At 50.2% G+C, this 17,443-nt stretch overlaps 1 protein-coding gene across 3 annotated transcripts in view; it reads right to left on the reverse strand.

Moving 5' to 3' along the window:
- ABTB3 (ankyrin repeat and BTB domain containing 3) overlaps positions 1-17,146 on the reverse strand; it is a 179,575-nt gene extending 162,429 nt beyond the window's left edge. For all 3 annotated transcript variants that reach the window (XM_090143264.1, XM_090143270.1, XM_031600060.2), the window contains exon 1: positions 15,930-17,146. In XM_090143264.1, coding sequence (XP_089999390.1) covers positions 15,930-16,905 — 976 coding nt within the window. In that variant the 5' untranslated portion in view covers positions 16,906-17,146. The remainder of the gene's footprint in view (positions 1-15,929) is intronic.
- Positions 17,147-17,443: the final 297 nt, after the last annotated feature.

Below are 17,443 nucleotides of genomic sequence, written 5' to 3' on the forward strand. Positions count from 1 at the left end.
CTTGGAAATTCAATGTATGCATGCAGAAACAGAGCAGGCAATGTCCCGTGTTCCCACAGCAAGGCAATCACTATTCCTATGGGGATCTGTCCTTCTTTGCCACTTCCTTTAAGCATTTCCTCCTCTCTAGAAGCTGCTCAGCTTGGTGCAACACAGCACACAAACACTTCCCCCATTTCCAGCAAGTTTACACATTTACTTCTCACAAGTCAGAGAACGTTTCTGGCTTTTTACTGTTTTTATTTAAGAGCCTGGAGAACAACATAAATCCCTCCTTCCTTTTCTGGAGGAGCCAACAGCACTCGTTAAGCCTTCCAGTTCCCTCTGCTGCCATAAAAAGGTGCGGAGTTTCTGAGTGTGATCAGCTGCTGTGCAGAGGCTCTGCTGTGGTCCTGGAAACAATTCAGCACTCAAGTACCTCCCGGGGAGCCTCCCAAGGCTGCTGAGCCAAGGTGGGAGCCGGCAGCGGCTCTGAAGGTCACCCCGAGAAGGCTGCCAGAGCCCCTCTGCTTTGGCTCCGGTTCTTTGGAAATTGCGAGGCTTTGTAGCTGACTGCTTCACAGTGCACAGGTCGGAAAGGAGCAGTCTGTCTCTGCAAGGAGAATCAAGGAGACAAAGCTCTTAAGACTTTGCTTTCCCTTGCACTCTGAGAACGCTCTCCCCTAATGCTTTAAAGCTGAGCATCCTGCTAACAAAGACAGAAATGAGACACCAAAAGGGGCGTCCCAAATGGGGAAAGAGGAATTTCCAGCCACTGAGCTGCCTGAAGTTGGGCACTGCTTCCAGGCACATCGGGCTCCCAGCTAAGGAAAGGGCAGCAAACAGATCACAGCTATACAGACACTGCACACCTTCCACCTGGCAGGGACCAGGGGTGGAGCAGGGGCATGGAGCCAGGCTGGGCATGCCAGGAGACGTGGCATTTCCATATGTGAAGGCAGCACCCACTCCTGCTTTACATCCCTTTTAGCTCAGTCTAAGGCACAGCTGCAATGCACCGGTTCCAGTGAGCACAGCCTGGGATTTCCCATCCCTTCCAGCTTCCACAGAGTCAGGAAAAAGAGCTCCCAGAGTCAGGCAGTTGAAGCGACACTAGAATGCAGGCATCATATGTATTAGTGCCACAACTGCCTGCAGCTGCACCTACCTGAGAGTGCTCTCTTGCTTTAAGCAAGGTGACTGCAAACCTCAACATCCTCAGAATACAATATACGCTACAAGTACAGGATTCATTTGTGTGCGCTCAAGGGAGCTGGTTCTTCCAAACACTGCATTTACACATGTAAAATAGAGACAAGCTCTGGGCTAGCTGACAGCTTACCCAGTACCTCCAGGCAGCAGGGCCGCCGGGAACCACTCGGTGTCAGAGAATCACGTGCATCAGACAACCAGACGGCAACAGGCTGTGGCATATCTGCTAGATCTGGATCGCATCCTTGAAGCTGCCTTCACAAGCGGGTGGCATGCCAAAGCTGTGGCATAATAAGCACTAACATCTCATGTCAGACATTCATTTTGTGGTGGCTGGAGTGTGTGCTTTCCGAGGGCTGCCTCCATTAGCAGCGGCGCTTGAAACATGAAGACCTGTATCGCTGAAAATTGTTGAAGAGGAGGGAAGTGCTACATGAAAGCTCAAATATAAAAGATGTTTTTTCCCAACAAGTGTCCTCCAGTAATAGAAACTGCAGCAAAACACTGTGATTTACAAAAGGATGGATGGATGTTTTCTAGGTCAGCTCTCTATAACTGGTGGAGATACCAGCTCACAGACTCATTCATTGTGATGTTGTTTGTTTGTTTTTGTTTCACTGACTTCAGGGGAACTTTTCCATTCCTAAAGCACCAAAATACCTGCCTGATAGTACATCTGACCTAAATGGAACCAAAGTAGCTTTCTTTTCCACAAGGAAAGATCATAAGGAAGATCATCAGATATGAGGAAGCAGAAGTTTAAGGAAAGACTTGAGGCCACGAAACCAAATTATGATTTCGTTACAAACTGCTGAGTTTTAAGCTTGGACCTACAGCTTGAAATCTATGGACTGGGGAAGGGAAAAATCAGCAAGTATTTCCATGCTCCTCTGTAATTTGAAACCACTGAGACATATCTCAGGATATAAATCATACAGCTCTAAAAATAACATAAATTATGTTTTTGTACTCTTCGGAAGAAAGCTGCCATCAAATTAATGTAGCAAATGCAAGAAAAAATAAGCACGGCTTGTTCCAATGGCCAAGCACATCAGAAGCTCTCCCTTGTCCCCAGGGAGGAAAGTGCCACCAGTTGGCTATGCCTTTTGGGTCTCATGGCTACAGGTAGCCTATAATAAGCCAAATGTCTGTCTGCATCTTCAGGTAATGAGGGAAATGTTTATTAACAGAAAGTGCCACCAGCAAAGTTCCAAAGAACTCTCACTTAATTACACGGGAAATCTTCCCAGCAAGTCCCAATCCCACGTTCTCATCACACGGACATCTCTGCCTGCCTCTCTGTGCTACATAAAAGGAAACAAAGCGCCCTACTTTTAAATGCACACTGTCACTTCTGTGAACTGAAGTTATGACCTCTCTCTGACACAGTCTTTTTAAAACAAAGCTGCTACATACATGTGAAAAAGCAGATAAAACAGCTACCAAAAAAATATCTAGTTTTGTATAAATAAGTTATCCACTGCGGCAAAAAGATCAGATAAACAGGGTGTTGAAAGTAAGTGGTTATGAAATGACTGAATGTATCATTTCGGCTCTTTTGAAACAAACTAAAAGATAAAACTGAATAATTCTTTCTTTTTATAATAGGAAAAAGGAAACTTCTTCTAGCAGACAACTGTCACTTAAAATCTCATCAGAAACATACTGTTCAGTTTCAAAGCGGGGACAAGGGTACATTATAAAGTGCTTTAAGAAATGTATTCCCTCCTATTCTATATCTCCCCTTTCAATAATACACAGCAAAGAAATCAGGACACATCTCTGAGCCTGCTGATACAAAAACAGCGCAAGCTGTGCCTGCCAAAGGTACCGAGATCCTTAGGGGTGCTTTCAACCACTGCTTGGAGCTGGAGCTGCAGCTGTAATTCTCCATCTTCTGTACCTGAAGCATGACTGTTAAGTGAGTTTACAAGAAACATGAATGAGCACATGAAGACCATTTCTCAAAAACCTTGCAAAATGGGAAGTTGCATTTCTTACCTAGTTTTTAAGAAAATGAGATTTCTGCAGTTTTTTTGTGCCTGCCAGGCCTTCCGTCGCCCCCAGCAGCCTTCCATATTATTCACAGGCAGCTTTCACCCAACTCTTTGCAAGCACGATGACCCAAAAGATGGCCACCGATAACCGTGCTTCTGCAAACAGTATGAAAACAGAAGATCCAGAAAAGATCACAACATTTTCTCCCATAGACCATAATGCTGATGGCGAGCCAAAGCTACATCAAGGATCAGAGAAGCGACACAAAGATGACAGAAAGATGGGTAAAATCTTTCATCAGTGTAACCCAGATGCAGAGCTCTCCTTGACCTTCCATCCCTGGGTTTTGGCCACAACAGCAAATAATTCACAGAACGAAGCAGAGTTTACCCACTGTCTCAAAACGGCCACTGTGATCTAGTGAAGAGATGCTCACTTCTCAGAGGGCACAGCACTTGGGCAGGCACCAGCTAGCAGTGCTGGTGGTCTGTTATCTTCCTGCCAAGACTTCTCACAACCCCTACAGTCCCAATTGGGGAAAAAAAAGAAAGAAAAAAAAGGTAAAAAGGTGAGAATACTTGAACTGTAAAATCACTAAGGTTGGAAAGACCTCTAAAGTCAGCTAGTCCGGCCATCAGCTCATCCTCACCATGCCCACTAAGCATGTCCCTCAGTGCCACATCCACACAGTTCTGGGACACCTCCAGGGACAGTGACTCCATCACCTCCATGGGCAACCTGTGCACTGCTCTTTCTGAGAAAGAGATGTTTCCTAATATCCAACCTGAGCCTCCCCTGGCACAACTGGAGGCCTAATGAAGTTCACAGGAAGGCACAATGCAGAGGCCTGAGAAAGCAGAGCACCAACCAACCTATAACATGCCGCTACCCAATGAACAGAGAAATCCACTCCCATCATTTTCAATTAATGAGCCATTTTAAAAATTTTTCTGCAGATGGTCCCAATAGTACAAGGAAAAGGCATGAGCCTCCTTGTTAGATTAGTTAAGCTCAAATGCCCTGCATCCACTTTTAACAGAAACAGTTTGCAGCACTAAATTCCAAGAAAGCCACAATTAATTGTGCTACAGCATCAGTGAACACACTAGTTACACCATTAGAGCCCATTATTTTTCCTCTAAGACATTACAGTGCTGCATTATTGATGCAACAGTCTGGTGTAATGAAGCGGTACTCTGCATGCCTCCCACTGATCACTGAGCTCACTGTGCTGCAGCGCTGGTGCCAGATTTAGGGAGGGTTTCTTTCTTCAGTAGGTCAAAAATTCCAGGAACAACACAAAAACAGCTGCACAGAAGTGAAACACCTGTCCCTAATCAAACACGAATGCCCGGGTTTCTATTTGATGTAACTCAAAATTGCATTTATTTCTAAATTCTGCTTCGATAACATCATTTGGACAGACTATTTTCAGAAAGACATTCTAGAGAGATTAAGCTGGAATGCAGTAGATTATCAGGATGCATACGTAGATAATTCTGTGATGTCAAGGAAAAAAAATTATATCTAGAGGGTTGACAACAGATAGTTGTAAGGCAGAGATCACATATGAAAGCCAGTGTCCAAACGGAAGAAGAAAGCCTACAGAAGCTGTTAGACAGATGTAACAAGCCCAAAATGGTAGATCATCCAATTTTGCATCTCTTACTCATTCATGGGACTATTGAAATGAATGAAGTCGTAGCTGTGAGTCTGCTTGCAGAGTGCCTAGTCAGCAGTGAATGGTTACAGAGCACAGAGGAAGACCAGGAACGCCTGCCATGTGTTGTGCAATGCCTGGGAAGGCTGTCCAAGTGAAGCCTTGCCTAAAACATGAAATAGTACTTCCTCTGCAATATGAGAGAATATTAATATCTTTAGAAATATCCTCCTTCACTTGCATAATCCCAGTCAATTGTTTCCTAGTCCCTTCCTGCAATACTGAGTTCCTCAAAGCCCCAGTACGTTGCTGAAAGGAGAAGGCTCTTTATAGTTATTTTAAATTTACTCTCAGTTTCATTTAATCTTCTTGCATTCTGCTTCTCTGCAAAATATTAAGCTGTTGATCTGCTTCCGCTCTGCCACTCACTCTTTGCATGGTTCAATCACAGCTTCTCCTGGGTGCCTTCTTTCTGCACCAAATAATGCCACTCCAGTTGACTATCACCATACTGAAACACCCCCTTTAGGCCTCCAGGCTTCCATTATCTTTTCTGCTGCTTCTCTATTCTTTTCCTTTCTGGAAATGAGGCTAGTGAAACTGAACTAATTACTCCAGGCTCAGAGGATGTTTTATGCAGGTGCTGAATTGTTCCCATTTTTCCTCGTGCCAGAGCCAATATTCGTGTACTTACTTCAATATCTACAACTATTTCAGAGTGTATGAGTGTAACACCAGCAGGGATGCAAACCTTTTCTGGGAACATCAGAACCCATCCACACGACTGCTCCTCAACCCATGATCAACACCAGGAAAACTACTAATTCCTCATTTTCTCATTTCTTTTTCTCTTCATTGCTGCCTTTACCCCAAAAATGTATGTTTCCATTGAATCACAAAATCATTAAGGTTGGAAGAGACCCTAAGATCACCCAGTCCAACCACCAACCCACCCCCACCATGCCCACTAACTACGTCCCTCAGTCCATGCGGTTCTTGGACACACCTCCAGGGATGGTGACTCCACCACCTCCCTGGGCAGCCCATGCCACTGCAGCACCACTCTTTCTGTGAAGAAATTGTTCCTAATATCCGACTTGAACCTCCCCTGGTGCAACTTGAGGCCATTACCTCCCATCCTGTCACTAGATACCTGGGAGGACTCCCTTCACATCTCCATTGCTGTTCTCTGGATACATTCCAGGGCCTCAATGTCTTTCTTGTAGTGAAGGGCCCAAAACTGAACATGGTAACTGAGATGTGGCCTCACCAGTGCCAAGTAAAGGGCCTCCCTAGTCCTGCTGATCATGCTATTTGCATCCACCTCAGAGCCTGTCAGACCAAAAAAAGGCATAAATCCCAATCCTAGAGACTCCAACATGCCATCAACACCTTATCATTCCAGCCAAGGGACGTCTCATCACCACTGCTGGGAGTTGCAACACACGTTGCACAAGGTGTTCATGCAGCTCCTTCCCATGTTACAGCAGTCAGATTTACAGCCAGATTTTCAGTTTGGGTGTTGCTGTGCTGTTTGCATGAGAAGCAACTACTAAGCAGGCAGCAGCGCTCCAATGAAACTCCAAGGAGCCTCAGAGCATAGCCCTAGGTCGGGCAAATTGGTGTCATCTAATCTCAAGGTGACGGTGGTGTGGGTAATGGCAGTAGGGCCTCTCCCGAAGAGTAGCTCACCATGTGCTTTCTTCCCCAGGTTACCTGTGATAATGGCCAGAGCCTGAGCATTCAGGACCAGCCAAAACCTTAGAAAACACTTTATGACTCACCAGCTCCTGTATCACACAGGCACAATCTGTAATTAAAGGCGCCTCTGTGGGACAACACACACCCATCTGATAACATTCCTCCAGGACCACATGCCCTGCCACTGGTGGTTCCATCCCAGTACCCAGTCAGCAGAGAGAGGCAGGGCCAGCAGACATCGACCTTCCCATCACCACAGCTTTCCTTGCAGAACCCACCAATTATCCCATGCACACACAGAATCAATGAGCTAAAGTGAGGTGACAGCCTACATCCTTCCTGAAAATCAACGTGACTGTCTGTATGCTTAAGGAGGGTATGCTTTGGTATTTTCTCTTGTTGAATTTAATCCTGCTGTGGAATCATTCAGCCCCCACAGCTAACTGCTGATGTATGCCAGGCAGGCAGCATCACCTACTTATCAACACCAGCTCCCAACTGATGGCTGCAGAAGTTCGTTGTCCTTTGCATGAGATGGGTGTTTATCTCATCCCCAAATTGAAACCTGTAAAATGTCTTGAAATTACTCCTGCTTTTTTCAACTCATTCACTCCGCCTGCAAGACTTTGCATTGCTCAGAGCTATCTGATGCACAGGACAATTATTTTAGTGAGCACAGTGGTGTGAGAAAGAAGTGGTTAATAGGAAAAACTCAGTAGTAAAGCAACAGCATGTCCCAGCTACTCAGAGGCAAGTTGTTTATGTCCCTTTTTTCCATGTTAAGGGCACGGGGTATTTTGAAAACCCTTCTCCTCGCTGAGAGCCTGCCAGATAATTAAACCGAAGCTCTTATTTTTAAAATCTAATTTAGTTTTGAAAACATATGCTGCTGGAGCTATTTTTAGGACGTTTCCTATGTGGGCCAGCAGAAATAGGCTATAGCCAGTGAGCACGGCGGGCTGCAGGCTGCTCCTGGCAGAGCTCACTTCGCAGCCTTCAAGCTGAGCACAACGAACTAGTAAAACAATGACAAAAATTTCTCCTTTCAAGTTAAGAATAAACACCTACAGTCAGATACTGAAACCGATCTTCAGTTTTGAAAAAGCTTATTTTTAGCAAAACTAAATCTGGGCCTACAGCTTTGACGCAAGAGTTCCTTTAATTTGTTACCAAATCACTGGAGCTGGCATCAATGGGAGCTTTGCCCAGGAGAGTGCTACAGGATTGGGTTTGGGACTTCATCTGGGGCATCTTCCATCCCGTACTGCTCCACACCAAACATGACCTACAGAAGTGAAAAACCTGCAGCACAAGGATAACTTTTCTGAAGTACTGAGTTTTGTAACTGCTGGTTTATATGCATCAAGCAGCCTAAGGCTCCTGACTCTATCCCTAGCATCTTTGTTCACTACACTGCAACAACGCGCTGTGAAATAATCTGTGTACAAAGCCTACACCCAGCATCGTTCATTCTAAAGATTGAGTGAAACTCGTTTCTGTGATATGCTGGCATGCTACAACATAGAATCACGGAATCATTAAGGTTGGAAAGACCACTAGGATCACCTAGTTCAACCACCAGCCCATCCCCACCACTCCCACTGACCACGTCCCTCAGTGCCACACATGCTCCCATATTACAGAAGCTTTCCCTGTGACCTCCTTTTGCTGGGTACCCATTGAGAGAGGCTGGCAGGGTCCCCTTCAGTTCTCTTCAGGGAAGTCCATCCTTCCCCTCCTTGTGCTCTTTGCTCACTCCCCATCATCTCTGGGCTCTGCAGCCCCAACGCTCCCCATACAGCCAAGCACAATATATTAGCGAAAGCACTACAGCCCAGCAGTGTTTGTTCAAGATTACCACAGGGCCAGTGAAACTGGAAGACACTGCGGGACGCAAAGTTTCCTCCAATTATTTGACCATCTTGAAAATGCAAATGCATTCTCCATACCTCCACTGCAACTCCACCTGGGAGCAGTATTTCATAGCACTGCAATTTAAAGGCAGGGTGGTTTTTATTAATTTTAAAGCCTCGGATTCTCACAGGTCCAGGTGCTACCCCACAATTCTCGAAGACAGAAATCCGCTCCTTGAAGAGGCCTCTTTCTGTAATCTCTTTGGGCGTTCCTGCTCATGAGACTCACTCATGGCTGTCTGGAGTCAATGTGCTGCTCACACGCATGGCCCCAGCAGCGAAGGGGTGGGGAATCAGGCTGTGCATGAGCTGACCCAGAGGTACTGCCTGTCTCTCCAGCTTAGCTGAACACAGCGTGGGCTCCTATCTGCTGGCGAGCATCCCGCCTCCCACACGGCCGCAGCTCACACCCTCCTCATACTTTCGCTTTCAGCTGCCTTACAACACCCAGGGAACAAAGCTTCTGTCTCTTATGCTTCTACATCTGGGGATATTTCAACCCTTCTCCCCCGGTTTACTGGAAACGTTCATTACTGCCTTAATCACAAGTGTAGGATGAGCTCAGTCCTGGAGTGTTACATCAGCAAAATTCCCACCCCTCAAGACTATATCCCACCAGCAACAGATATCCATGTACCACCAAGCAGATCTACACAAGGTCTTCTAGAGAGCCGCTGGGACCAGGAGTTGGCCCCAGCATACTGTACAAGTAGGGCACCATTGAACAGCATGGACCCAACTCAGCAACGCCTTCCTGCCCTGCCCACCATCAGTTCAACAGGGTTCCACCACCTGTTTCAATGCCCACTGTTTGTATGAGTGGTATAATTTTGTCACTACCAATCCAGCATCATTTAACTCTAAATCAACTGTCAAAGACTTCCCCCCCACACACATACACACAAGGGATGGGTCATATCTTCTTTAAGCTCAATTCTGACCACAGGCAAGAGAAGGGAAAGACCATATGAATCCATCAGGCGTTACACCTGAGGATGTCTGCCCCAACAGAATTTCTCTCTGCATTTTTTCTAGATTGGAAAATGGAAGCCCCTCTAGCTACCTCAGCAGAAACCAACTGTAAGCCACGCTGTGAAACTTCTGCACCACCCACAAACCACTACAGGAAGGGATGTGACAATTCAAAAGCACCAGCTCAGTATTAGGGATTAAATTAATTAATCAAGACAAGTCTCTGCAGCCCTCGCAAGGCATCTGTACAAGTGAGTGCAACCTGTCCATTCTGCTGAATGCATAAACACCAACAGTGGCTCTTAGGTCTTGCAGTACTCTCAGAAACACATCCCTTGTCCCTGCTACCAAAATAAGACCATGTCATAGAACCATGGAATCATTAAGGTTGGAAAGACCTCTAAGATCACCCAGTCCAACCATCAGCCCACCTCCACCATGCCCACTCCCTCAGTGCCACATCCACACAGTTCCAGAACACCTCCAGGGACAGTGACTCCACCACCTCCCTGGGCAGCCTGTGCCACTGCAGCACCACTCTGAGAAATTTTTCCTAATATCCGTTGATTCATTTCCCTTCAACAGAGGCCACGTCTCTTCTGCTTTTAAAGAAGAAAGATTTCTCTTCGCGGAAAGCAAAATGAGCAACTGACCACAAGACTCTCTCTCTTCACAGCCTACTACAGAAGGATTGCTTTATCACCTTCTGGGGAAATAGGAAGCTTATTCACTGACAGAGAAACGTGGCCACACTGAGCTCACTGCTGGAAACTTTTTGTTGTAGGTAGTTCTGGAAGCAAGGACAGATCGAGAGCTGTGCATGAAACTTCAGCTGGCACATAAAAGGAGGCTATAAGAAAGAAGGGGACAGGCTTTTCAGCAGGGTCTGCTGGGATAGGAGAAATGGAAGTGGTTTCAAACTACAAGATGGGAGATTTAGACTGGATTTAAGGAAAAAGATTTTTACAATAAAGGTAGTGAGGCACCTACTACTACCCCTACTGGTTCCTCTCCCCTTCTGAATTCTCCTGCACCTGGGAGGAAAGAAAACACCCTGCAGACAGTCCCATGAAGGAAACACGGAGGGGCTGGTGCACAGCACTGGTGCCAGGGAAGGATGTGGCAGTGGCATGGTCCCACCAGGGAGACAGAGAGAGAGAAGAGGATGCTGAAACTGAGAGGGCAATGGGAAAGTGGCCAAGCACTGATGCAAGCCACAGAGATCATATGGGAGTTTCTGAGGGAGGTAACATCAAAAGAATCTTGCCCAGGTGCCTTGCTAACAGTAGCAGTGTTGCAGCAAGATGGCACATCCTGGTGACAGGCATGCCCTCCTCCATCACCTCCTCACTGTTCTCTTCACCCTCACTACACCAGCAGCAGCTATTTTATGTGGAAGCTGCTGGTCTCAGGGAGCAGTTTGAAGGAAGCTCCCCAACTACCTCCAGTGCCCTGTATTTTTCTGCGGCAGGCTGGAGGAAATCACTCCCAGCAGAGGAGCTAATTCTTAGCACCCACATTTAGGGAACAGGCTCTCTTCCTCTGTGACCCAGTGGAGCACAGCTTTGCCCTTTCCCACTGCCACTGGGAGTGAGGCATGGGGAAAGCCATAAAGCTTTCCAGAAAAGAGAACCATTTTCCCTTCCAGGATGAGAGAGAAAAGGCGGAGGCATGCTGCCCCTCAGTCAGAAAGTCAGGAAACCACTGCGCTGCTCAAGGGACACTGTTATTCCCCTACCTTGGTTCTGCATCACAACCCCGAAGTCTCGTTTACATCAGAAGCAAAGCTCTATAGCTGCAGCCCTAAAACTCCCTGCTGCCAAGGTACTTTCCAATACGATAAAGGGAATAATTACATCGGCATACATCATCTTTATGCTTTAGCACTAAGGTGTTTCTAGTAGAATCATTTCTGTTGTGGGTTTTGGTTTTTTTTTTTCCCTTCTTCAAGCTGCTCTCATTACCGAAACAAATTACATGAATAAAAATGTCCAGAGGGAAACAGCCCTTCATCAGGAAGTCAGTCAGCAGCCCCCTGCCAGGCCTCCACCTCCAGTCCCAGCCCCGCTCCTCCCACGGCCATGGATGGCTGCACAGGAGGCTGTCACTTAAGTAAAACCACATCTCATGCGTTGCCCCGCTACCGATGTCAGCGCCTGAAATCAGTTTTAGATGGACTTTTATAACACCCCCAGAGCCATGATAGCATCTCACATGGTTCGATTACAACAGAAAGAAGTAACCAACTGACACAGCGCGCTCGCCAGTAAGTGAAGGGAACGGTCCCTGTACACACGTGTGTATCAGAAGCTGAAAGCATTAACTGACTTGGTTAAGCTGTGCTCACATATCAGTCTATCTCATTTGCTTGGAGTCCCGCTAGTTCCCCCGGATGAGGAGAGGCTGAGGTTAAACTGAGGTTAGCTGGCACATGTCAGCCAAGCCTGACCTAATCCTTGGTTTATTCCAACTTGTTGTGACTTTCTCTCTAAATTATATTAAGAATAGGATGAAACCACAGCGCTACAGTTGTTGTGTTCCAAATAACTATTTTTAGGAGCTGTACACAAACAGATGAAGGCTAGCTATGCATGTTGGCCGCTCCACAAAACCCTGTTCTCCTTTCCCCAGCCCTCCCATCCCATCCAAAGGATGTGCACAGATATTCCACACCAACCCCAACCTGAGCACCTCCTTCAGCTGCTGAAGCAGGAAGACATGCTCAATGCCATCTCTGCAGCAAATAATGAGACCCCCCACGACTTGGACAGAAACAATCTGTTTGCAAAACCCCTGCCCACAGTGGAGTGGTGGAGCTAGTGATCTTTGAGGTCCCTTCCAACCCAAGCCATTCTATGACTCTATGAATTCAGACTTTGCCTAATAGCTTTATCATACAGGGCAGATAACTTCAGCCAGTTGGACTGCCCCTCCAAGCTCTCCCATGGACTTACTCCTGTTCTTTGTGCTGGATCCAAGGGCTGGGGAAACCTCCCTCCCTTCTCAAAGCAGCTTTGAGACTTGGCATAAAAGTAGGGATTTCAGGAGCAATACAGAAAAAAATAATAATGCAGCTTAAGCCACAGAGGTGCCACTTTTTACTCCTTTTATTGAGTATACAATATTTTGCTCCCACTATTTCAAGGAAAATAATGCTCCATGTGATTGCTATGGGATGTAAATGTGTACTCCACTGTTCAGACAGAGCTCATAACTGAAACATTTGAGAGCCAATGAAATCCCAAGCGTAAAGTTTTTAATTTTCATTCAAGCATGGCATTAAAATTCTGGTTGTGCAGGAAAAAGAAAATACTACCTCAGAGTGCTTTTGAGGTCTATTCCTTCTGATACAGTAACTAGGATAACTCAGCAGAGATGCCTGCAGCTTGTTCCTGGTGCTACTACCTAATCCTCTTTTCCCATCCCTACTCCCATAGCACAGAAGAGTTTGCCAAAAGGCTTGTAAAGGAGATGGGGACTTGGCCTGCAATGTGTTAATGAGTGCCATCACCTTCACACAGTCACAGAATGGCCAAGGTTGGAAGGGACCTCAAGGATCATGAATCTCCAACCCCCCTGCCACATGCAGGGCCACCAACCTCCCCATTTAATACTAGACCAAGCTGCCCAGGGCCCCATCCAACCTGGCCTTGAACACCTCCAGGGATGGGGCATCCACAGCCTCTCTGGGCAGCCTGTTCCAGCACCTCACCACTCGCTCTGTAAAGAACTTAATCCATGTACCTACATCCAGGTACCTCCAGCCCTGCATGAGAAACCATGACCACGTTGCATGAGAGCATGGCTCATGCCAAGGCAGCTGCAGGATCTGCACAGATGTACCCATGACAAACGCAGCGGGCTGACGCACTTACCAAAACAACATCCTCATCTGAAGGCGCATGACCATCATTTATGGGAAGGAGAGGGTTATCTTGCAATACTGATCTTATTCAGCAGCTTCCAAGATGACTGGGTATGATACAAGGGTAAAAAACCTCAGCTGTAACCACTAAGTGCTCAGCACAGCTGACAGGGAAACCCTGCATGAATAGTTGTGCCTCTCAGATCCTCAGACCGCGGGCCCCAATGCCCGCACTCACAGCCTGTATTCAAAGCAGCCTCTGACTGCTTCATGCTCCAACCATGTGCTTCTCATACTTGTATCCTGTGATCTTCATGGGCTGCCTGTTTCACAGTCCCGTCAGAATTCAAGGTGTTGAATTTAACCTAGAGATGTTTTTGTGGTTTGACATTTGCCTGGCAGAGATGGCACCACCTCTCCCTATCAAAACTGTGAGCGGAACAATGATTGCTTGGGGGTCTGCTTTTGCACTGTTTTCCTTTTATGCCAGCTCAAAAAATATTGGCCATTGTACCTTTGGAAAAGACTCAACCTATGATTGTCATCCATGTCCAATGGACCAAGTCAACCCATTCCAATGTTTGCATGCCACACGCTACCCAATTCACCAACCCTTCAGGGCATCAGGACCTGCCTCTTTCCCTGGGACAGTCCACGGAGACGTAAGGAGAAGCCTGCTACATGCTGTTTCATAGAATCGTGTAATCAGTAAGGTTGGGGAAGACCTTGAAGACCACCTAGTCCAACCATCAGCCCATCCCCACCGTGCCCATAACCATGTCCCTAAGTGTTATATCCACACAGTTCTTGAGCACCTCCAGGGATGGTGACCCCACCACCTCCCTGGGCAGCCTGTTTGTTGCAGTCTTTCAAGCACTGAGCATAGAGGAAGGATGAACAACTTGTGGTTATGCCACCATATGAAGACATGGCTTCCAGCTTTTCTAGCAACCTACCACGGATTTCCCAAGAGTTTTGAGCAGGTCAGATAACCTCTCCCATCAGACTTTTCCCCCCTTTCAAGTGCCTGGGAAGGAAACATTCACAAGCAATCACTGAACACTCAGACGTCAGAATGGTGAGGGCTTGATAACCAGATGCCTCTCTCCCTGGTGAAGGAGCAGCACGATGTTTTTAATGACTTATGTCTGCTTTAGCTGCCATGGAAATACTTGGGTTATGAAGCACAGAATATAAACAGCAATAAAAAATGGCTTTTTTTATAAGAAGGCCTGAATCTTTTTTTTCACCTGTAACTCCAAATGCACATAAGAGAACATCAAATTGCAACTCACAAGGAGCTAAAACAGCATTACAGTCATACTGCATGGGAAACGTAATGACACCAGGAGAGAGGCAAAACAAAATGGACAACTTGCTGGGGTCCGGCTCAAACACCTTGAAAAAATGCCATTTGCTCAAGTCAGGGCTGAGATTTGTGCCAGGTAAAGCTGCAACAAAATGGAGACGAAAAGTCTGAATCATGTCCCCGGAGGGAGACGGATGAGGGCAGGCTGAAGTTCACGTCAATCCCCCAGGCTGATACAGAAGGTGTCACAGCTCCGCAAACCAAAATGAACGGCTCAGCGGGAGTCGCTCTGCGATAGGAACTGCCTCGATACGAGCCGGTGCTGCAACGCCAGAGTGGCAACGCCTGAAACCTGCGGGCAGAGCACCGGGACGGGAGGACGAGAGGCGCTCGGGGAAGGCTGCCCGCCTGCCTGCGGCCACACCACCAAACACCGGGGGATCCTGCGGCGAGCGCGTCCGGACGGGACGCTGGGCACGGCCCTGGGGAACGCACCCTGGGGCAAATGGGGCAAACGCAGCGGATACACCGCTATTTAGACCGGAGGGGAAGGGGGAAGGGGGATTCGCCCCTTTACTTGCACTCAGCATCCTCCCCCTGGGTCTCTGTGGGGAAAGAAGACACTGGCTATGGGCCGCGTTCCGCTGGCACCCCGGCAGGGTTAACCTGCTCTGTGCTTCCAGTTCTCCTCGTTTTCCCGGTTTCTTTTGCTCTGACATTTGCATCTCGGCTTGACAGCTGTTTTGTATGGGAGCCGATGTGCCCGTGCATGCTGATACGTAGGAGAACAACACCAGCTCCTACCGCGGCTCCCGAGCCGGCTGCGGGCTGCCGCCGCGCTCCCCCTCGCCGAGCAGCGTGAGGAACGTCAACTTTGGAGTCCTGCTTTACCGAACGGCACTCCTTCGAGGCATCACCCCCCCAACCACCCTCTCGCTCGGGATCAAAGATTAAAAAAAAACCAACACAGAAACCCCCGCGAAGTCGGTGCGCCGCCGTGTCAAGCTCCGGGTAAACAAGCAGCAACACGCCGGAGATGCGTGCAGAAAGCCTGCGTGCCAGCGCGCAGCGCCCGGCCAAACCGCTGCCTGCCGGGGAGCAAAGTTTGCTCGCTCCGACCGCTCCGCTGCGCTGCTGCCGTTTCCTGTGGAAAACTCCGAGCTCCCAACGCCGCCCGGCACGGACTGGGCACGGGGCGGCGCGGTGCCGCGGAACGGCTGACAGCGGGATGCAGAAAGGGGCGATGCGGCGGCGGCCCCTCCCGGCCCCGCTCCCCCCGCCGCTACCCGGCGCAGCAGGTGGCCGCTCGCTCTCACTCACCGCTGGCGTTCTTCCCGCAGATGAGGTGCTGGTAGGGCTGCAGCAGCCCCCAAAGCTCGGGGTCGTTGTTGACCGTCTGCTCCAGAGCCTCCAGCGTGAAGCGCGGCCCCTCGGCGCCCTCCTTCTCCCTCTCGGCCGGGCCGGCGGCCGCACCGGGGGTGGTACGGCCGGGCGGCGGCAGCGGGGCGGAGGGCCCGGCCCCGGCCAGCACCCGAGCGTGGATGTCGCGGAAGAGGCTCTCGGTGCCGGCCGTCAGGTAGATGGCGGCGTGCTCGTGGATGCGCAGGGCCACGCGGCTGTCCACCATCCAGCGGTAGAACTTGCCGACGGAGAAGGCCAGCCCGCAGCGCGCCGACTTGCCGCGGCTGAAGCGGTCCCCTCCGCTGCCGCTCATGTTGTAGAGCGAGAGGGCTCCGAGGGCGGCCGCCGTGCAGCGGGCGGCCAGCGTCCAGCCCAGCACGATCTCCATGGCGCTGCGCACCTCGTGCTTGGTGCACTTGGCGAAGCGCAGGCTGAGGCGCTGAGCCTCGCGGGCGATGCGCACCAGAGCGCGGCTCACCAGCGTGGACAGCCGCGCCGCCGCATCCCGCCCCGCCGCGCCGCCGCCGCCGCCGCCCGGCGCCCGCGGATCCCGGCGCGGCTGCGGCGGCTGCAGCAGCGCCTCCACCTCCTCCAGGCTCCAGGGGACCTCCTCAAGGTCGGGCAGGAGCCGGGAGCAGTGCTGCCCCGCGCAGTCCAGCACCTCGGAGTCTTCCGCTAGGACGGTGTTGACGGTGTCGAAGCTGTTGTGGCGACTGTGCATGGAGTCAGTTAGGTGCGGCCGGCAGCTTCCTCCATAGGGGTACGCGGGGTGCGAATCCGAGCAGCACAGCGACAAGTTGGAGGAGCGCACCGAGTCCGCCGCTCCACCATAGCCGGAGTCCAGCGTCAGGTCTTCCAGCGTCCGCGCCGCCGTCTTACCCCGCCGTGCCATCATCGCCGCGCTTCATGCTGCACCCGCGGGACCCGGGCGGGGTGCGGCGGCCGGCGGGGACGAGGCGGAGCGTCGAGCCCTGCGGGGCAGCCCGCTGCCGTGCTCCCAGCGCCGCCAGCCCGCGGAGCGCCGCCAGCCCGCGGAGTGCTGCTGCTGCTGCTGCTGCTATTGCTGCTGCTGCCGGTGCTGCCCTCACACCGCTGCCAGCCCGGCTCCTGCACTGCGCCGCCGGCCCGACCCGCACCGCAGCGCAGCGCCGGGCGGCGCAGGGGGGAGGGCTGGGTGGGTACATGCAAAGCGCCGCCGGTCCTCGGCCAATGGGACGGCGTGAAGGGCGGGGACATGCAAAGCGCCGCGCCCCGCGGCCAATGGGGCGGCGCCTCCGGCCGCCAGGCCCCGCCCCTCAGCTCTACCCCTCGCCTCCGCGGGGTGCGGAGCCGCAGCGCGGTGCGGGGAATGGGCGCTGCCCGCGGGACGGAGGCACGGCCGCCGGCAGCGCTCCTCTGGGACGAGGCGGGAGCCCCGCCGCGCTCCGCTCCTC

Source organism: Phasianus colchicus, chromosome 1 (genome assembly GCF_987193195.1).
Source record: "Phasianus colchicus chromosome 1, bPhaCol1.hap1.1, whole genome shotgun sequence".
NCBI classification, from domain to species: domain Eukaryota; kingdom Metazoa; phylum Chordata; class Aves; order Galliformes; family Phasianidae; genus Phasianus; species Phasianus colchicus.